General features: G+C 41.2%; 1 protein-coding gene across 1 annotated transcript; it reads left to right on the top strand.

The window, feature by feature from the left end:
• Nucleotides 1-7,849: 7,849 nt before the first annotated feature.
• LOC116789082 (acyl-CoA (8-3)-desaturase-like) lies at nucleotides 7,850-17,577 on the top strand. The gene is made up of 12 exons (XM_032692420.1): nucleotides 7,850-8,201; nucleotides 10,856-10,966; nucleotides 11,387-11,584; nucleotides 12,538-12,639; nucleotides 12,827-12,955; nucleotides 14,256-14,313; nucleotides 14,701-14,777; nucleotides 15,203-15,300; nucleotides 15,625-15,721; nucleotides 16,340-16,419; nucleotides 16,702-16,827; nucleotides 17,139-17,577. Exons 1-12 carry the CDS (start codon nucleotides 7,911-7,913, stop codon nucleotides 17,188-17,190), a joined length of 1,419 nt encoding a protein of 472 aa, XP_032548311.1. The 5' UTR covers nucleotides 7,850-7,910; the 3' UTR covers nucleotides 17,191-17,577.
• Nucleotides 17,578-18,132: the final 555 nt, after the last annotated feature.

Below are 18,132 nucleotides of genomic sequence, written 5' to 3'. Positions count from 1 at the left end.
AGAGGTGGCTCCAACCTGGACTAAATCACTTTCTTCAAATCAGGGAGAGACATTTGCAACAATGGAGTAACTGGACTTACAAAAATGTTGAAACAGTTAAGGGTGATGGGGTAAGTGGAAGAGGAAAACACTGTAGTTTTCCCTTCCCAACACCCACTCCTTTTGGTTTGTTTATGGGGTGGATTTGCAATCCTTGCCCAGCTTCTCTGTGTGTGTGTTTGCTTCCATTATCCCAAATTCCTGAGGAGGTTAATGGAATTTTCTCCATCTTTAGAAGAGAAGCAGAATGGAAGATGATTGTAGATCCATGCAAGATAGATAATGGATGCAGCTGAATCTCTGGAAACAGGAGGATTTGTTGCTTCCCGAGATAGTTCTTTTATAAGGAGTATAAAGGGATTTCTTAACAGGTGAGGTAGTAATGCAACACTACTCATGGGTGGGAGAGGAAGAGGATTGACATGACACTGGAAGAGAGTTCATTGACATGAACTTGGTTTCTCTGTGATTTGCATCTTCTACAGAGACTGGGATTAAGTGTTTGGAAAATGGGGAGGAATTTCCACACAGAAAGTTTTGAAACAGCAATAGAAGTAATACAGTGATGACAGTTGATATGAAATGCTGGTTAGAATTATGTTCTTTAGGCAAAAATTCCCAAAGTCTGATTGATCCATAGTAGTCTGCCTTGATTTGGTCTCCAGAACAAGCCTGGCTTTTTGATTTTTGCCCACCCCAAGAAACATCTCTCTACATCCTCTGAACCATGGTCACCGTGCCTTGAATGGGAACTTATTGCTGTTAATGCATAAAATGGAGGTTCAGTGTTTGTGCCAATAAAAATAGAATGAAAATTGCTCCACAACACTGGTTTTAAGTTGATTTTTAACTTGTCCAGTGCTCAAAAGCCTACTTGATAGCCAAGCATGTGAGCAGGAGCAGAGTCTGATGCTTCCCCTGTTAAAGCAGGATGCTCTTAGCAGCATAATTTTTTGTGATAGCAGAATATTTTTTGTGATGCTCTTTCCCTTTTGGATTTCCTTTCTGGGGCTGTTTTTTTCGCTGTTTCACCTCTCCTGCCAAGCCTGTCTTTTTTTCCACCTTCTCTCCCCCTTCTTCTAAGGCTTTGGAGAGGGGAGGTAGGATCAGGTAAGACCAGTCTAGCAGTCTCATGGGAATATTTTAAGTTGTTCTATGCCTAGGTTAGGCTTAATTTCTTTCAAAGTTATAAATACCTAAAAAATATTCTATATAGGTATGTCTGCTATCAAGATTTAGGGAAGAGATGCAGGAAAAACTAAAGCTTCAGGAAAGATCCTTATTGTGAGAGAATGAAATTGTTGGAGCTCCCTGAGTCTGTCAGTGATAAAGAAATAGCAGCTGAAGTGTGAATCAATACCAGTTCAAGCTGTACAGGAGGTGTAAATTCCTAGTGCCAAGGTTAATTAGCCCAAGAGCAGGGATAGATTATCCACTAAGGGAAATATCAAAATACCAAAATTCAAGAATAATTTAATTTTATAGCAGATGGCTCCTTGTAAACTGTAGCAGTTGTTTGCTTTGACTCAGAAAGAGATGAGGACAGTCCTACGGGCAGAATTATCCTAATTGGGTCACATCCTGCATAATCCACCTTTTGGGATGCACGAGTGCCTTCAAAACAACCATTTAGCTGCAGACCCAGATAGAACGATAACTTCTTCTGGCGAGAAGAGATGCCAATGTTCTAACAAGTGAGTCTGAACTCCTCTTCAGGATCATCTCTCAATCAGTTGTGAAAAAGAAACAAGATGAAGTAAGAAAAGTTGGATGTTGCCCAAGTAAAATAAAAGGTGAATGAAGATGCTGCCAATGAGCTCAGGTTATGTCTTAGTCATTTTGACATTTTTCTTTTCTCTATTCCCTTTTCTCCCCTCATCCAAGTGAAAGATCAGGAACCTGTGACCTCACTGGAAACTAGAAAGCTAAAATATTTCTGTCTGGAACAAATATTCCAAATTACCAAAAATAAAGGAATAAATAAAAGATAACGGTCTGGATAATGGTCTCTAGATTGCCTAGACAATGTCTGCCTAATAATCATGGAATCATGGAATAGTTTGGGTTGGAAGGGACCTTACAGACCATCTTGTTCCACACCACCTTCCACTAGACCAGGTTGCTCCAAGCACTTTAGAGCCTTGACCACTTCCAGGGATGGTGCAGCCTCAACTTCTCTGGGCAACCTGTGCCAGAGCCTCCTCACCCTCATTTCTTCCCAATATCTAATGGGACAGGAATGGGGTGTAACTTCGTGTACTTACTCCAAGCTGGAGAGTTACAAGGATGCTTACAAGCGTTGTAGGTGTTGGCCTGGTGCTTGAGTATTTTCCTTTATCAACCAGACATTCATGTACAGCTCTGGAATATCCTTTGTCCCTTGAAATGATGCTGAAGGCCTGTGAGGCCATGCGAGGATTCTTATATCAACTCCATATAAGGAGTTTATGGGACTTGCAAGGAGGGGAGAAACGAACTCACAAGATCATTTTGGATTGATGAGGAACAATCTGTGAGACAGACTGCGAATAAAAAGAGTAGTGAAAAGGTCATGGAACTGCAATTAGGAATTGCAATAGTGTCAAAGAAAAATTAAACTTCAAAAGGAATTAAAGTAAGTAGCAAAAGCCCCTTCAGTCACGTAAAGGAAAAATATGACTGATGTCCTTGTGGGCAGGGTAGGATGTAGAAGTTTAAGGATGATGGACATCTCAGAGTCAAAATGCATGGAATATACAGCACAACATGTGTCTGAGGAAGACAGAGGCAGATGATGAAGGCTAGGGAATTGAATTCTGGTCAAATAGAACAGGAGGCAAGTTGTTGCAGGATCCCCGCTGCACGTATTGCAGAGGTTGGAAGGTGGCCCAGGACCCATAGGAAGGACAGACAAAGGAAGGTGTTCTGTGTGTAGGCTGTGGATGTCTTAATCCTTGCTTATGTCACTTTGTTCCTAACTAGTGTTGCACAAGCCAAGAATTAAAACAAACTTGCAAGTGGAGTCACCTTTTGGAGGGTTTTTCCTTCTGTGGATGAGCAGAATATTCAGAAGTGTGTCTGCAAATAGTGGGAGCCCTGCACTGAGCACAGAAAATGCTATAAAGTATAAATGCTAAAAAAGCTATAAAAATGCTACCCAAATGTACAACAGTGGGAAAACAAAATGGGTTTGTTACAGTCATTTAGCAATTTGATCTTGAATTATACTGTGTCTTATTTTTCTTTTTAATAATATATAATGCTACCTGTGCACTTGAGAGAGAGCCTTTTTATCAACTGTTAAATTTAGAATATACCATTTTAGATCAGCTGAATTTAGATCTTAAAGCCACAGAAGAGCCCATGGAGTTCTGGCTTCCATGAATTTGAATGGTGCAAAGGGTATATTCATATTTCATATTTAATTGGAATTGCAGGTTAAATAAGATACACAAACTAGAAAAGTACATTGAAGAGATTGATATCACTCCTGTTTGAAAAGAATTTGGGGGGTGTAATTACAGCTGGTGTGTGTGAGAGAAGGTCACATCAGAATTACAACAGCAAATCCTGTCAGGCTTTACATCTCATTGTGCAGCATTGCAGCGTCTCCCGGGTAGGGGCTTTAGGAACTTGCTCAGAAGTACAAAAAAATTACATAATATGTGTCTTAATAAAAATTATTGTTCTGTGGGGAGTTTTGGGTGAGAAGGCTTATTACAGAACCTAGTTTTAGACGTCATTATAATTAACAAGGCACTTGTTTTGGGGTTTTATTGTTCAGCCATAAAATGTAACCCAAAATTGAGAGGGAAAACGTGGTATTTCACAGATGGTTTTTTTCTGTTTTGCAAAGATTATAGAGGAAAACCCCCATGTGTTAACTTACTACTGAAATCTGGATTAAGGAATGAAAAAAAATTAATAAAGACTTTGAATATCTGAGCAAATTAAACCCCTCAAGGCAGGGAAGAGAAGCAAACATTCATTGCAAACGTGACTGTCTATGAAAAACTCCTTGATTTCTCTTCCCATCTCTGAAATTACATGGTATTCCTGATAAGTAACCCCATCTGAGATACGGGGTTGTGTCTCTTAATGCAGAATATGCTAAAAAAAAAGAGAACCCGGTCCTTTTCTCCTCCTGACTGATATGGTATCTTCTAATGTTCTCATCAAGCAATTGCTGGATTTATCTTTTTTTCTTTCCAAAACAAAATTGTACCAACTGCAAAAGTTTTTGTCTCTTGAAAAGATTGAAGAAATCTTTCCAAATGTAGCCTTGTCCTAAATTATGGATTCCCCATTAAGTTTTATGCTGGGGATAAAATAATTATAGCTATTTCCATTTCCTGGCTGTGTTTGGGAAGAGGCACATCATAGTCACAGAAGAGGGAGTTTTGAATGATAGTCCATGAAATCCGGGAAGAAAAACAGGCTCTATCTACAGGGACCTGTGTGCTGGCCTGTGAATGGATGCAGGTGAGTTCCCTGCCATAGGCTGGAGCCACTTTAGGGAAGAGCATCCCTGAGTTCTCCACAAAGGCAAGATGCTGTCCCATGGCTTCAGCGCAAGGTCCTGCTTTTCCAGCTCTCTCTACTGTTGACAGCTGACTCTGGAGACATGTACAACCTATAAATGTCTGTCTCATGTTGAACAACTCTGGGTAGACTGTAAATCTTGTAAAGTAGATGTTCTCCATCCAGCTTTGCCCAGGAGCATCACTTGGTAGGTGCTGTCACAGCATGTATGACAGGCCCCATGAAATACTTAGTTTCTGTAGAAAAGGTAGTCAAAAAACTCTGTAAAAAAATTGGTATCCTATAGGAAAAAATTCCTCAGAGCTTGAAGGAAAAGGAGATTTTCTTAGAAATGAGATCATAAAATTATTAAGGTTGGAAAAGACCTCTAAGACACTTCATAGAATCACAGAACCACTTCCAAGATGCTTTGGGATGCCTCAGTACTAGATTTATTTCTGGACCACATATCTGCAGTGGATTAAGCTGCAAATATTTATGGGGGATAAAAGTGTTGATGCAACAACTCCCAGCTGAGGAGTCACATACTGTCTTTCTGGAAATCTGGGAAATCATGTCAAGTTCCTGGGCAAGGAGTTTCTTAGTCATAAGAGAACAGCCCTGAGCACGTGTACCAGCTCCCAGGAGCACACAACACAGATTTTGGCAGGTCTGTGGGTAGTTGTTGCAGAACACTGAGTGTGGTGTAAACTCACTTTGACAGATTTCCCAATAATTTATCTGAGTGAGCATGGCTGTGGCTTTCACTCTCTGGGCTTTTCCATGCAGTTCTGAAATCTGTTTGGTGACCTGGATAACATAGACAGAGCTTCTGCTTTCAGACTGGGAGGGGATTTAATGTGATGGAATATCAATGGGCATTGCAGGACCCTCTGGATGGGAGCTGATGGAAAATAAATTCAGACATTAAATATTATGCACACTGTTAATACAGATGCTGTATTAACAGCATCTTAAAGTTCCCAAACTTAATTCATCTAATTAGCAACAGTTTGGTGGGTACTGGTACCCACAGTGTGTGTTAACAGTGAAATCACAGCTGACTGTGTTTATAGACAGAGACATCCCATATTTGTTCACATCTGGCTCTGTGACCAAAATCAAACCCCTCATTTTTATCTTCTCCTTTTCAGGTAACTGCTGCATTTACAAGCCTGAATACAGGGCCATGGGAAGGGCTTTTTTTGTACTTTCAGCCAGCTGTGGAGTAATTTGATATTTTCACATCTATAAAAACCACATATGTGGAAAATTGCGCAAACTATTGCATATTTTATTTTCAGCACCTCAAGTACTAAACATGATTTAAGTAGGACTCCACACATATACAATAAAACATGAACACATCATTGGCATGGACACTCTCAAGTTTTATTTAGAGCAAGATAAAGAGTTACAAAATGCAATGTGACAGCAGAGTAGAAATTATTCCTCCCATTCTTTTATCACTGTCTTCTGACTAATACCAACAGTCTCATTTCTCTTTTACTTTAGGTGGTTCAACCATTGCCACATGTCAGGAACTTCTAAACAGCTGTTTTGGGCTTGACTTATTAATTCACAAGATGCTACATGATTTAAAGAATTAGAATTGCATAAGTTAGGATTCTGTGGCAGTCAGAAAACTGCTCACTCCATGCAGAGCTAAGGGCAAGGCAGGTGTCTGCTCTGTGGAATTTCAGCTGTCTCTATCCAACTGCTTTTGGGCTGTTATTAATTCACTGGAGAACACAAAAACCAAGACTTCATATTTGTCACTGTGTTTGGAGTCTGAGACTGGCACAGAGTGAAAAACTGAGAAGCTTCATTGTCTCTTACAGCATGAATATCCTGTGAGCTCCATTCCAGAGTCACTCAGGGACAAACTCTTGAAAATAAAGTTATTTTACATAAATCAAATGGTACTTTTCACCTCATGAGAGGAATATCAGATCACCTCTGCTTCGATCAGCTCTTGCCCAGGCCTCCTCCTTGCCATCTACTTGGGAGACAGGGGAAACAACTCATCCTGCTGAGGTGCCTTTGGCTCTCTGAACTTTATCTTTGTCTTTCTTTATCTTTCTGTCCTGCCTGAGGTCTGCAACTTCAGCTGAGTGTTCTCAGTCCTTCTCAGAACTGGGAGCTCACATAGCTCCCTCCTTTCTCTGGATCACAGTGTGTGAATTGTCTGTGAAACTCACTGTCACAAGAGGTAGTTGAGGCATGGAACTGGTCAGATTTCAGGCAAGGATTGGGCATCATTGTAGGCAATATTTGGGGTTACAGACATAATAAATTCATAAGTGCAAATAAAAAGGGGGGAAACTCATGATTTGTGATTTAACTCAAATCTGTGGGAACAGACTGTACCATATCTGCCTGCTGCTTGTACCTTCCTCAAAAGTACTCAGGGCTCATAATTTTGGACTAAAAAAATTCAACCAGGATAAAAAGAATCCTAAATCTCAAGTAGGACAGTATTTCCTATATGCGGGCTTAGTTTTTTCTGGGTCATGGGCAAAATTGATGTGGGTTCATAGGAAGCTTGGCATTGCCTTCTTCTCTCTGCTATTTGTTACAGCTGAGAACTCTTCACCTCTGTACTCATAGCAGATCTTCTCAACATCAGAGATGCTTAGATTTTGTCTCTTCAGGAGCATTGTTTAAGTGAGGTTAATTATCTCAACGTTGCCTTTAAACATAGCTTTAGGAACTCTGAATCTACAGCCAAATTTGGTGCTAACAGTTATTATTGTTGTTATTATTATTATTATTATTATTATTACTCCTAATTCCAAAATATTCTAATGCTATAGACTTATGAATTAATTACTTGAACAATTAGGTGATTGAGTGAGTCAAGAATATACAGGAAACTCTGTTTTCACAGCTCTATGCGAAGTATACAATGAACAAGCCAAATTAATTGGAAATAAAGGATGTTTTCCTAATTGTGTTCTTTCTTTACTCTGAATCTTTACCATCTTTACTCTGATTTGATAGCATTTTGATTATTTTAGCTAAGAAAGACACATGAATTTACCATGCCAGGGTCAACACAGAAAATTTCAAAAATGAAGGACAGCCTGAAGGTTTTGGGCAGTGATGAGACCATTTAGAGACAACAGATAATCCTAATTTTGTCTGTTTATTCCTGTTTGTGTTCAGTGGAGCAGTCCACAACTCTCATGAGTAATCAGACCTTCTAAAGGCAACTCAGAAAGCACAAGAAGGAGCAGGGCTTTTATTTATGGGTGTGTAAAGCATCTGGAAGGGGAGGGAACTTTGGAAGGGTGTGTTTGGGCAAGGAGAGCCAACCAGCCCTTGGAGCACAAGGGAGTGGCTTGGAGTGAGGCTGTATAACGGGCAGGATGGGATGGTCCACCCTCAGCCTGGACACAGAGCAAGGCTCAGCCTGGTGGATCCCAGCTCTGAGTGCACAGATGCCTCCTCAGACGGGCTCCAGCGAGAAGGGGACGAGTCCCATTCCGGCCTTCCCGCAGCTTTTCACTTGGGAAGAGGTCAGGATGCACAACGGCCGTGGGGAGAGCCAGGAGCAGTGGCTGGTCATCGACAGGAAGGTCTATGATGTCAGCAGGTTTTCCAAGAAGCACCCTGGAGGCAGCAGAGTTATCAGCCACTATGCTGGGCAAGATGCCACGGTAAGACCCAGGAGGACAGAGTAGGAAGGTGGTTCCAGTGCCAGGGCAGGAGGACGTGCTGGTTGTCACTGTGCTTGGCCAGAGAGTGGGCTGAGAAAGCAGCACAATGGCTGCAAGAGGCAAGGAAAACTTCCACAAATATATTTGAAAATAGATCTCCTGCAAAAATTTGTTGATTTAGTGGATTTCTCTGAAATAATTGTGTTGCTTGTTGACAGAAATAATAAATTCGAAGCAGATCTCTCTGCTGAAAGGAGATATTGAATACCTGAATAGTCAGAAATACGAGCATTAAAAACATGGCCAGGTTTCAGGCATAAGCTTGTGATGTGGGAGATTTAATTCTTGTCTCAACAAGACTTTTTGACTTGAAGGAAGCTCTTTAGCTAATCTAATCTCTCAGGTTTCAGTTTGAAATGGGATAACACTTCCCCAGTCCTGGCCCAGAATGAACCAGATCAGGTATTTTTCACATTTCATTCCTTGAATTGAATGTTTCCATGCTTGAAACTGGGGCAGAAAAATATCTGGTGTTCTCAAAGGAAGGGAAAGAAAGGTTTGAGTCTTGTTAGCTTTCTCCTGTACCTCAGTGACTTAAGAACCTAGACCAGCCATGCCAGGCCAGTCCAGAGATCCTCGTGCCACCTCCTGCAGGTTCTGTTACTGGACTTTTACAAAAGGATTCAAGGAATACAGAATGCATGGAATTATTTGGCCCCAAGCAATGTCCTCCCAGCTCCTGCAGTGTAAGGACCTGCATTTAGATTATTTTATTTATGGACACCCAGGGGCTTTAACCACAGTGAATTTGTCTGGGGTGAATATGTTTAAAGGATGACCTTTTATCCTGCCTGCTTTTATTATTCCAATAATTACAACCTGATTTTACTTGATCTTAAAGGTCTTTTCCAACCTGTAGCTGTGCTACATCCCTTTGAGCACAGGACCACAACTAGTAGCCAAAATTGTGGGTACAGTGTGGATTTGTGTTGCATTACAACAATATCCTTCTGTCTTGCTCTCAATTTGTATTCTGCTAATCTGTATATATAGCAAATCTGCTAATTTGTATAATTTTTTTTGCTTTTAAAATGCTGCTCTGTTCATATATTCTGAGAAAAAAACCACACTTTTACAGAAATGCAGGACTGGAAGGTGTTTCAAAAAATTGCTGGGGCAGGACTTTACCTAAAACTAGGATCCAGGATTTTTTTTCAAGTACTCTTGACTACTCCAGACCTCATAATTGTATATATACAGTGAGAATTTTCTTCTTCTGTGTGGATTAATTTGAAAATATCAACAAGAACATTGCATTGATGTCAAATGTTGGGAGTTGCGTGTGTTGCAGGTGATAAATCTTAAAGTTAAACTCTTTTAAGATGATTATCAGGACCTGAGAGGAGGGAGGAGAAGCGACAGGCAGGACTGAGGGGCTTTCAGTGATAAGAATCTGTGATACTGATCTTGTGGAGAGGGATTCCTGCTTGAAGGTATTGTGGCTCCTGTTTCCAAGCTGCAGTATAGACACTTACGGATTGAATCAGATTCCTGGCTTGAATCAGATTCTTGGCGGGAGGGAGGTATATAAGAATGGATGAGGGGCACAGAATCAGGATGGAGAGATTTCCCCAGTCCTCTGGGTCTGGACAGAGTTATTCAGTTGTCACTGTGACAAAGGGTCAGTGGATGTCTGTAAAAAGCTCAAATGTCCAAAAAATCACCTTGCTCTGAATATTTCTGGACTAAAGTACTCAGAGAAAGATTGTCTCCAGTTCTCCAGCCAAAAGGATCCAGAGCAATGTCAGACTGCAAGGAAGTCCCCTGTCCTTTTCCAGGGACTTGGTCCTGACCAGGCACATGCAGAATTTTTTTGGGTCATGATCATCCACGTTGTTTCTCACACCCAAAATCAGCAAGTACCTGACTGCTCAAACACTGAGGATTTTGCCATATCTACTCATTCTGGACCTAAATAGAGCATGGTCAGCCTTTTTATCTTCTGGAAAATTCACTGAGCTAAAGAAGAGTTTTGATTTACCTGGAATTTCACCCTTTATTCCATTACTTGTCTTTGATTTTAAAACTGGGATTTCAAATGCTTCTTGAACGGACCCATTGTGTCACTACTATTACCTACTTCCCCAAAATATCATCCAGCCTGAAAACTTGCAGGGAACTACACTCCTGCTGTGTAAGGAGCTTCAGCACATATTCCCTTTGGCCCTAGTGGGTTACAAACAGGATTTTAAAAGCCTCATCCCAAGCATGGCAAAGACACATCCCATTCCCTGATGTGTTCTCCCGCACCTGGGTCCCATACATAGGGAAGGGCTGCTGGCTGGAGCCTTCTAGGGACAGACTGTGCTGAAACAAGCAGATGAAAGAACATGTTTCCCTCTGCAAAGAGTTTTTCATCAAACCCTTTCATGTTCATTACTAGCCTCGCCCAGGGCCTTTTATGAAATCTGGTTTCTTGAAACTTCTCCAGCATCCTTGGGCCGAGCTCCAGTAGGTGGTAAAGAGGAACCCAAAGGCTTCTGGACAATGGGAACTGGATTACGTGTTATACCAAAGACTTGAGGAAAGGAGAGGCTCAGCGTCTGGGATTTAGTCACGTGCCCTTTCTCCCTCCCTCCCTTTGTGTTTCTCAGGATGCCTTTGTAGCTTTTCACAACGATAAGTCTCTGGTGAAAAAGTACTTGAGATCTCTGCTGATTGGGGACCTGGCACCAGATCAACCCAGCTTTGAGTCCAATAAAAAGGTGAGTGTCTCAGATTCCAGAGCTGGGAACGGCTTGGGGTTCAGCCTGGGAGGAGAAGGAAAATAAGAGAGGGAGCAGGAATCCTGTCTGAAGGAGCACACCTGACACCGTGCCATGGGCTAGGGGGTGGGGAGGCAGCCGGTGCTAGTCAGGCATGGAAACATGACCATCCCAGGATCATTAAATCCTCCCCTGGGTGTGAGGAATGAGCTCCAGAGCCCCAAATTCTGCTCAGTTCTCCCCACTGTGATGTCTCAGTATCAAAGCAAAAGCAAGACCTGTTGATCTCATGCCCTGTTTTGCACAGAGTCCCCTCTGAGAGAATATCTCCTCTGACTCCCATGACTGCTTTGGGGTTTTTGAGTCTGCCATGTTACATTTTCAAAGTAAATAGTGCATTAATTTTAACTTTACCTCCAGAAATCCCTCCTGGAAGATTTTCGTGAGCTGCGCTGCACTGTTGAGAAGATGGGACTTCTGAGGCCAAACTACTTCTTCTTCTTCCTGGTTTTCCTTCACATCCTGGTACTGGATGCTGCATCCTGGCTCGTGATCTGGTACTTTGGCATCTCCTTAGTGCCTTTTCTGGCTGGCATGGCATTCTTCACTGTTGCTCAGGTAAAGTGCTGACAGCTGCTCAGCCCTGCAGACGTGTTTGGTTCCTCCAGATGGAGAGGATTCATGGAATGTTCACATCCCAGGCATTGCTCCGCTGCCTCTCCTCAGGTCCTGTTACCTGCCTGAAGATGACAAGCACGTTCTACATCACAATTTTTATTGCCTCCAGCAAATCTGGTTTTGCTGACAACCCAAGATTTGGTGGGATGTTGTGGAACTGGCTGTTTCACAAGATGGGATTTGCTGATCTAATCACAAACGAGGGAATATTTCATTCTCAGCTGCACTTTTGGCTCCCTGTTCCTTCTGTCTGATGTTTGTTTGGTCCTTTATGAGCCACTTTTCCTCACTAACCCTGAATAGTTTTCTGCTGGATTAGTAAATTCAACTACAGAAGGGCAGGATCCATGCAGGGAAGGAGGAAATAGGACTTTGTGGCCCTTCCATGAGATAAATTTGAGGGTGAGGGGAAGAAGAAATATTTTCTTAGTAGAGCTAAAAGCTTAAATTTGCTCAGACATACATGGAACAAATGCAAATGAACTCATTTACATGATCTGTTCTATTTGCCTATTATCTGTTAAGGTGGATATTCCTCAAAGAGCACTCATATTTCCATGGAAATATGGAATGCAATAAAGCTGTAGACTTGGAAATTCTTCCACTTTCTAGCTGAAAGACTTCTATGCTGTAACAGTTAATTGTTGTGATGCTTTGCTGATTTCCCTATATTCCAGCTAAAGTCAATATCTGGAACTGAGCAGCTTTAGTGGACAGTAGCTTGGTTGGAAGTTCTCAGCACTGAACATGCAAGACATCAGGGAGTGTTTTTTCCCCAAAGCAGAAGGAAGATGCATCACACTACGAAGTTACGGAGGCAAATTATTATTACAAGGCAAATTATTGCAATGCTGCCAAGATTCTGTTTCTTCATTGACCCTTTGGTCTTCCAGATCCAGATGGGCTGGTTCCAGCATGATCTGGGGCACTGCTCTGTCTTCAGGAAGCCCAGATGGAATCGGGTGCTGCAGATGGTGGTGATAAATGTTCTGAAGGTAGTTGGCTCATGGTGGGAATATTCTCTGGGGCTAATGGGGACACAGCAATGGATTGGAGTGTCCCTGTATCCAGGCAGTATCAACTGGGAGGGAATTGCGGTGCAAACTGTCAATAACAGGTGGATAAATAGCAATGTGATCTGATATCGTTCCAGTTTGAATCCCTGGTGTTCCCTTTTTCCAGGGCTTATCTGCCAGCTGGTGGAACCACCTGCACAACCAGCACCACGCCAAACCCAACTGCTTCCGTAAAGACCCTGACCTCAACATGCACCCCCTCCTCTTCAGCCTGGGAAAGACACTTTCTGTGGAGGTGAGCATGGGGATGTCTGGAAAAGCAGATTTAATGGCAGAAATCTATAGAGGGAGGGATAATAATAATCATCCAGACTGTGCCTTGGAATTAGGTGATCTTTAAGGTCCCTTCCAACACAAGCCATTCAGGATTCTCTGATAATTCCCAAAGTGTTCCAAGGTCTAAGAGTCTCATGTATTGCCTGGTTATTATGATGCTGAGGCAACAGCTCCTGAGAAGCCAAGTCTTGCAATCGGTGCTTCAGGAAGGGTGAGAACCTTGGAGGAAGCTCAGAGGGTGAGTCAGTGCATTTACAATAATGTTACATGTTATTAGTCAGTTATTAGTGAGTCAGATGTTCCCTCTGGGTCCTTCTGGCTTTTTGGCACCTAAATCCTTCAGGACCAGTATTGCTGCCATGCATCGAACACGAGTGCAGATGATTTCTTAATCCAAAATTGTATGGCTTTCACAAAAAGAAAAACTAGGAATACATCCTCCCTGCACCATTATGATTTCTGATATCATCAAGGTCTCATTTGCCTTTTGTTTTCCTACTAATTCTATTTACTCATGGGGTGATGAAATTACTTCATTGCAAGGTAATCAGCTTCTTAAAATAAAGCCTGTTTCTCTCCTTTAGCTAGTAATAAGCAAAGAAACTACAGCTCTCCAAGGCACATGGAAAATTCCGGCTCTGCTGTCTCAGAAAGGCTTCTCTAGTAGAATTACAAAATACCACACACCATGGCCAGGCAAAATGGATTTCGGGGGCTTTGTTTGTCTGCTTCCTTTGTTGTTTCGGTTTTGATCCAGGGAAGACATCTTTGAGGTGTAAATATTTCTGTAATTGAAGACAAAGTATTTGACAAAACAAGAAGGCAGATTTCTTTATAGAACATTCAGTACTTTGATCTTGCAGAAGTTATTTTAGAGACATTATAGGACAGCTTCCAAATTATGTCATATCTGTCCACCCTCTCCTCTATTACTCAGAAATTTGGGATACAGAAGTTCAGATGTAGCTTCCACAGCAAACACATCCTGCATTCATAGAATCCTAGAATGGTTTAGGATGGAAGGGACCTTAAAGATCAGCTAGTTCCAATCTCCAAAGTTGGAACCCACCAACTCAGTGACTGAGTTTCCATGTTAACAACCTGTTCTTCTCCAAGTGCCAATAGCCTCAGCACTCCATGGTGAATTGATTAGATTGAATTTCATTCTCCTACAAAATGCAAATTATTTGTAAGCATTTTTTTTGAGCATTTTTGTATAGTCTCTCACTGGTTCATTACAATATCTTTTCATTTTTCAGCTTGGAAAGAAGAAGAAGAAGTTCATGCCTTACAATTACCAGCATAAGTATTTCTTCTGTGAGTATCCGCTAAATCAGGAGTACATCTCCTCCCCAAAATAAAGGTGTTTTTAAGATTGAAGTGACACCTTCAGAAAGCTTCCTTCATGTTCAAGAAGGTCCACTTGAGGAGGAATTGCCCCTGTGTCTCTGCAAGGGTTATGTGATGGAAGTACTAGATGAGGGTGAGTCAAGTAGAGGGAAGAAAGGGATGGGAAAGAAATGAAGAAGTGATGAGAAAAAAAGACTAAGAGATTTTGTGAATGCATGAAAGTTGGTGTAAATGGAAGACAGCAATTTTTCTTCCACTGGAAAGAAGAATCATTGTTCTCACAGTAGACTATTCTGTAAGAGCTAGGATGCAGTGAAATTATAAATGTCTCTCTCTTTCCATTCTTTCCTTCAGTGTTGGCCCCACTTGCACTCATCCCCTTCTTCCAGCTGACTATATTCCACTTTACAATCAAGAGGAAAAAGTGGTTGGTAAGCACAGCTTCAGTATCTGGAAAACCCAAATAATGTCACTATATTAATATTTACCTCTGTTTTTGGGGTTTAAGATAGTAAAGGCTGATTCTGGGCTTGCTGCAGCAAGGGAGAATTGTTTAGAAAAGGCTTTTCAATCTTCTAGCAGATAAATAAAAGTTAAGAGAAAACTCAAACATAGACAGAGTGTGATGACAGGGCTGTTGTCTGCAGTTATTAAGTGTGTGCTGTGGGAATATTTTAGGGATACACTCAATTTGCTGTAGAATGGTGGTGTGGAGCTTCCTCTTGATAAATCAATAAGAAATTCATACATCAGAACAGTTTTTAGCTGCAGTTCAAGTAAAGGGGAGAGGATGGAGTGGAGGGATTTCATCAACAAAGGCTGATTTTCATCTTGGTTTGGGTTATTTTTTTTACAGGACCTGATATTGATTGTGTCTTTCACCATCCGAGTTTCCCTCATGTATATTCCTTTAATGGGATTTAAGAACTTCATGATATACTATTGGCTGTCCAGGTAACATACAGAACATCTGGAGTCTCCAAGACTAATATATGTAATCAATACTGAAATAAATTAAAATTAGTCCCAGTCACTACAATTTTCTCAGCAATAAATAGTCAAGAAGGAACAGTTTAACTTCAGGGTGGTGGTCGCTGCTCAGGGATACCTTCAGCTACAAGTTGAGTGGTTCTTACACTCTAAAAGTTAGGAATAGGAAATCCTGAATTACATAAAACTGCTCTTTTAGTTAAGATTAAGAGACTCAGCAATGTGTTTTAATGGTAAATTTGGACGACACTGGAGATGTAACAAGTGTTTCCCTGTTTATCTGTCCAGGTACTTTGAGAGCACCTGGTTTATTTGGGTGTCACAGATGAACCACATTCCAATGGACATTGATTATGATCAGAACAAAGACTGGGTGTCTACTCAGGTGAGAAGCTCCTTTCTTCTGGAATACTGGGTCTACACTTCTGAATCATAGGACAAAGACAACATCCTTTCTGTAATAATCAAGCCATTTAAAGCTTTAGTTGGAAAACAGGACATCTAGATTTAAAAAGTCTTGGTTTTTTGACTGAAAGGTGTTGATATATTCTTTTTACAGTACTTTTCCCTTCCTATTACAGAAAAGTATTGATGGTGAAACAGTCAATCTCCCTTTTAGGCCAACTAAAGGAAGCAAAGTGGGATTGGATCCCTTTATTTTTACCCTACAGGTTGCAGGTTTATTGCAGATAAGATAAATCTGACAAAATTTGGTAAAATCTGATCAAAATAAATACGTAAATACAACTTCACTCTCATATATAATGGCTCCAGCAACATAAACCCATGTAGTGTGTTCTAAGCATTTTCCCTTTTATTAAGGGAAAAAGACTCAGCCTGGCTAGTCTAGACTTTATTTAATTCCTCAGGGCAATGATAGCTGTAATCCCTGACTTTTCTTCTATGTAAGATGAGGGTGGGCAATGATTGCTGGGGTTCAAACATCAAACTTGCAGGAAAATAAAACCTAAATCATGTATTTTGGGGTCTTTTTCCCTCCCAGCTCCATGCAACCTGCAACGTGAAGCAATCTTTGTTCAATGACTGGTTCACTGGGCACTTGAACTTCCAAATTGAGCATCAGTGAGTATAATTTTGGGCGTAAGAGTGGAAATAATATGGGGCACTTAGAACTGTGGAATCCTAGAATGATTTGGGTTGGAAGGGACCTTAAAGGATCTGGTGGAATCGGATGATATTTAAGGTCTCTTCCCATCCAAACTATTCTTTGTTTCCAGGAATAAGCCATCTCAAGAGACATTTTGCTCTCCTTCTGGGGGAGGGCAGGGGAATATTTTGATCAGGGAGGACAGAAAGTGGTGCAAGCCAAGTCTTACAATAACTCTGTTTCATCCCATTCTGCAGCCTGTTCCCCACAATGCCTCGACACAACTACTGGAAAGTAGCTCCTCTAGTGAAAAGCCTTTGTGATAAGCATGGCATTGAATATAAAACCAAGACTTTACTGACAGCCTTTGTAGATATTTTGCAGTAAGTATCCATTAACAAGATAGTTTTGCACTCTAATGTCATGTAAGGGAGGGATACAGGGAACCGCTGCAAGTCAGCGACCATGGTCAAACCTGTAGTTTATTTAGATTTTTCTACAGGCAATTTGAAAGATTTTTTTTTTCCCTCTTCCTTAAATCCTCTCTACTCATTCCCAGTAGTCAGATTTTGCTATGAGATATCCATGCACTTTAAAATCCATTTTTTTCCAATTATTCCTTTAACTACAATTTGCTTCCCAGAAAACTGAATAGTCTCTTCATAAATGGTTTTTTGAACTTCTGTTCCTGCAGTTCCCTGAAGGATTCTGGGGAGCACTGGCTTGAAGCATATCTGCATGGATAAAAACTGGCAACTCTCAAAGGGAACCTCTTCACCACACAACTGCTGCCAGACCATCCATGTGTGTGTCTTCAGGCATAAAAACTCAGGAGCTGGGTAAAGCTAATTTCAGTAAGAATCAAGTGGGAAAGTGGCTTAAAGATACATTTTTTTTTTCTTGATCTCAACCATGAACCTCTATTTTTTTCTGCTCTCAATCTCAGAATTTAGAGGTGGGCTTTTAAACTGGGGAGAATTTGAATCAACTTGATGAGTTGAACTTCATTGGAGGCACCAGCTCATTGCTTATGGAAGAAGTTTAAACTGAAATTCTTTATAATGTCAGAGAATCATGGAATGGTTTGGATTGGAAGGAACCTTAAAGATCATCTTGTTCCACGGGCAGGGACACCTTCCACCAGACTAGATTGCTCCAAGTCCTGTCCAACCTGGCCTTGAACACTTCCAGGAATGGGGCAGCCACAGCTTCTCTGGGCAACCTGTGCCAGGGCCTCACCACCCTCACAGGGAAGGGTTTCTCCCTAATATCCAATGTAAACCTGCCCTCTGACAGTTTAAAACTATTATTCCTCGTCCTGTCACTACAAGTCCTGGTTAAAACTCTCTCCCCATCTTCCTTACAAGCCTCTTTCAGTATTAAGGTCTCCTTAGTGTTTTTGGGATAGCACAAAGCAAACTGCAGGAAGTCAGGAGATATTAGGGCAGGGGGAATCTTTAAGGGATATTTTTGAATAGATAAAGGTGCAAAGAACAAGATGGCCTGGGGTATGTCCCCATTGCTACTGATCACATGTAAACTACTTGTTCTGATTACTTAGGTGTTATAACTAGTTCTGTTCATGGATTGCGTGGGGAGGGAGATAATTAATTGCTGGTTTACACCTGTAGTAGGCAGTTTGAATCCAGTTTGTATAGCATGTATTATTTATAGGTATAAATACATGT

The sequence above is a fragment of the Chiroxiphia lanceolata genome, chromosome 6 (genome assembly GCF_009829145.1).
Source record: "Chiroxiphia lanceolata isolate bChiLan1 chromosome 6, bChiLan1.pri, whole genome shotgun sequence".
In the NCBI taxonomy this organism is placed as follows: Eukaryota; Metazoa; Chordata; class Aves; order Passeriformes; family Pipridae; genus Chiroxiphia; species Chiroxiphia lanceolata.
The sequence above is the reverse complement of the archived record's forward strand: the minus strand, read 5'-3'. Positions and strand labels throughout refer to the sequence as shown.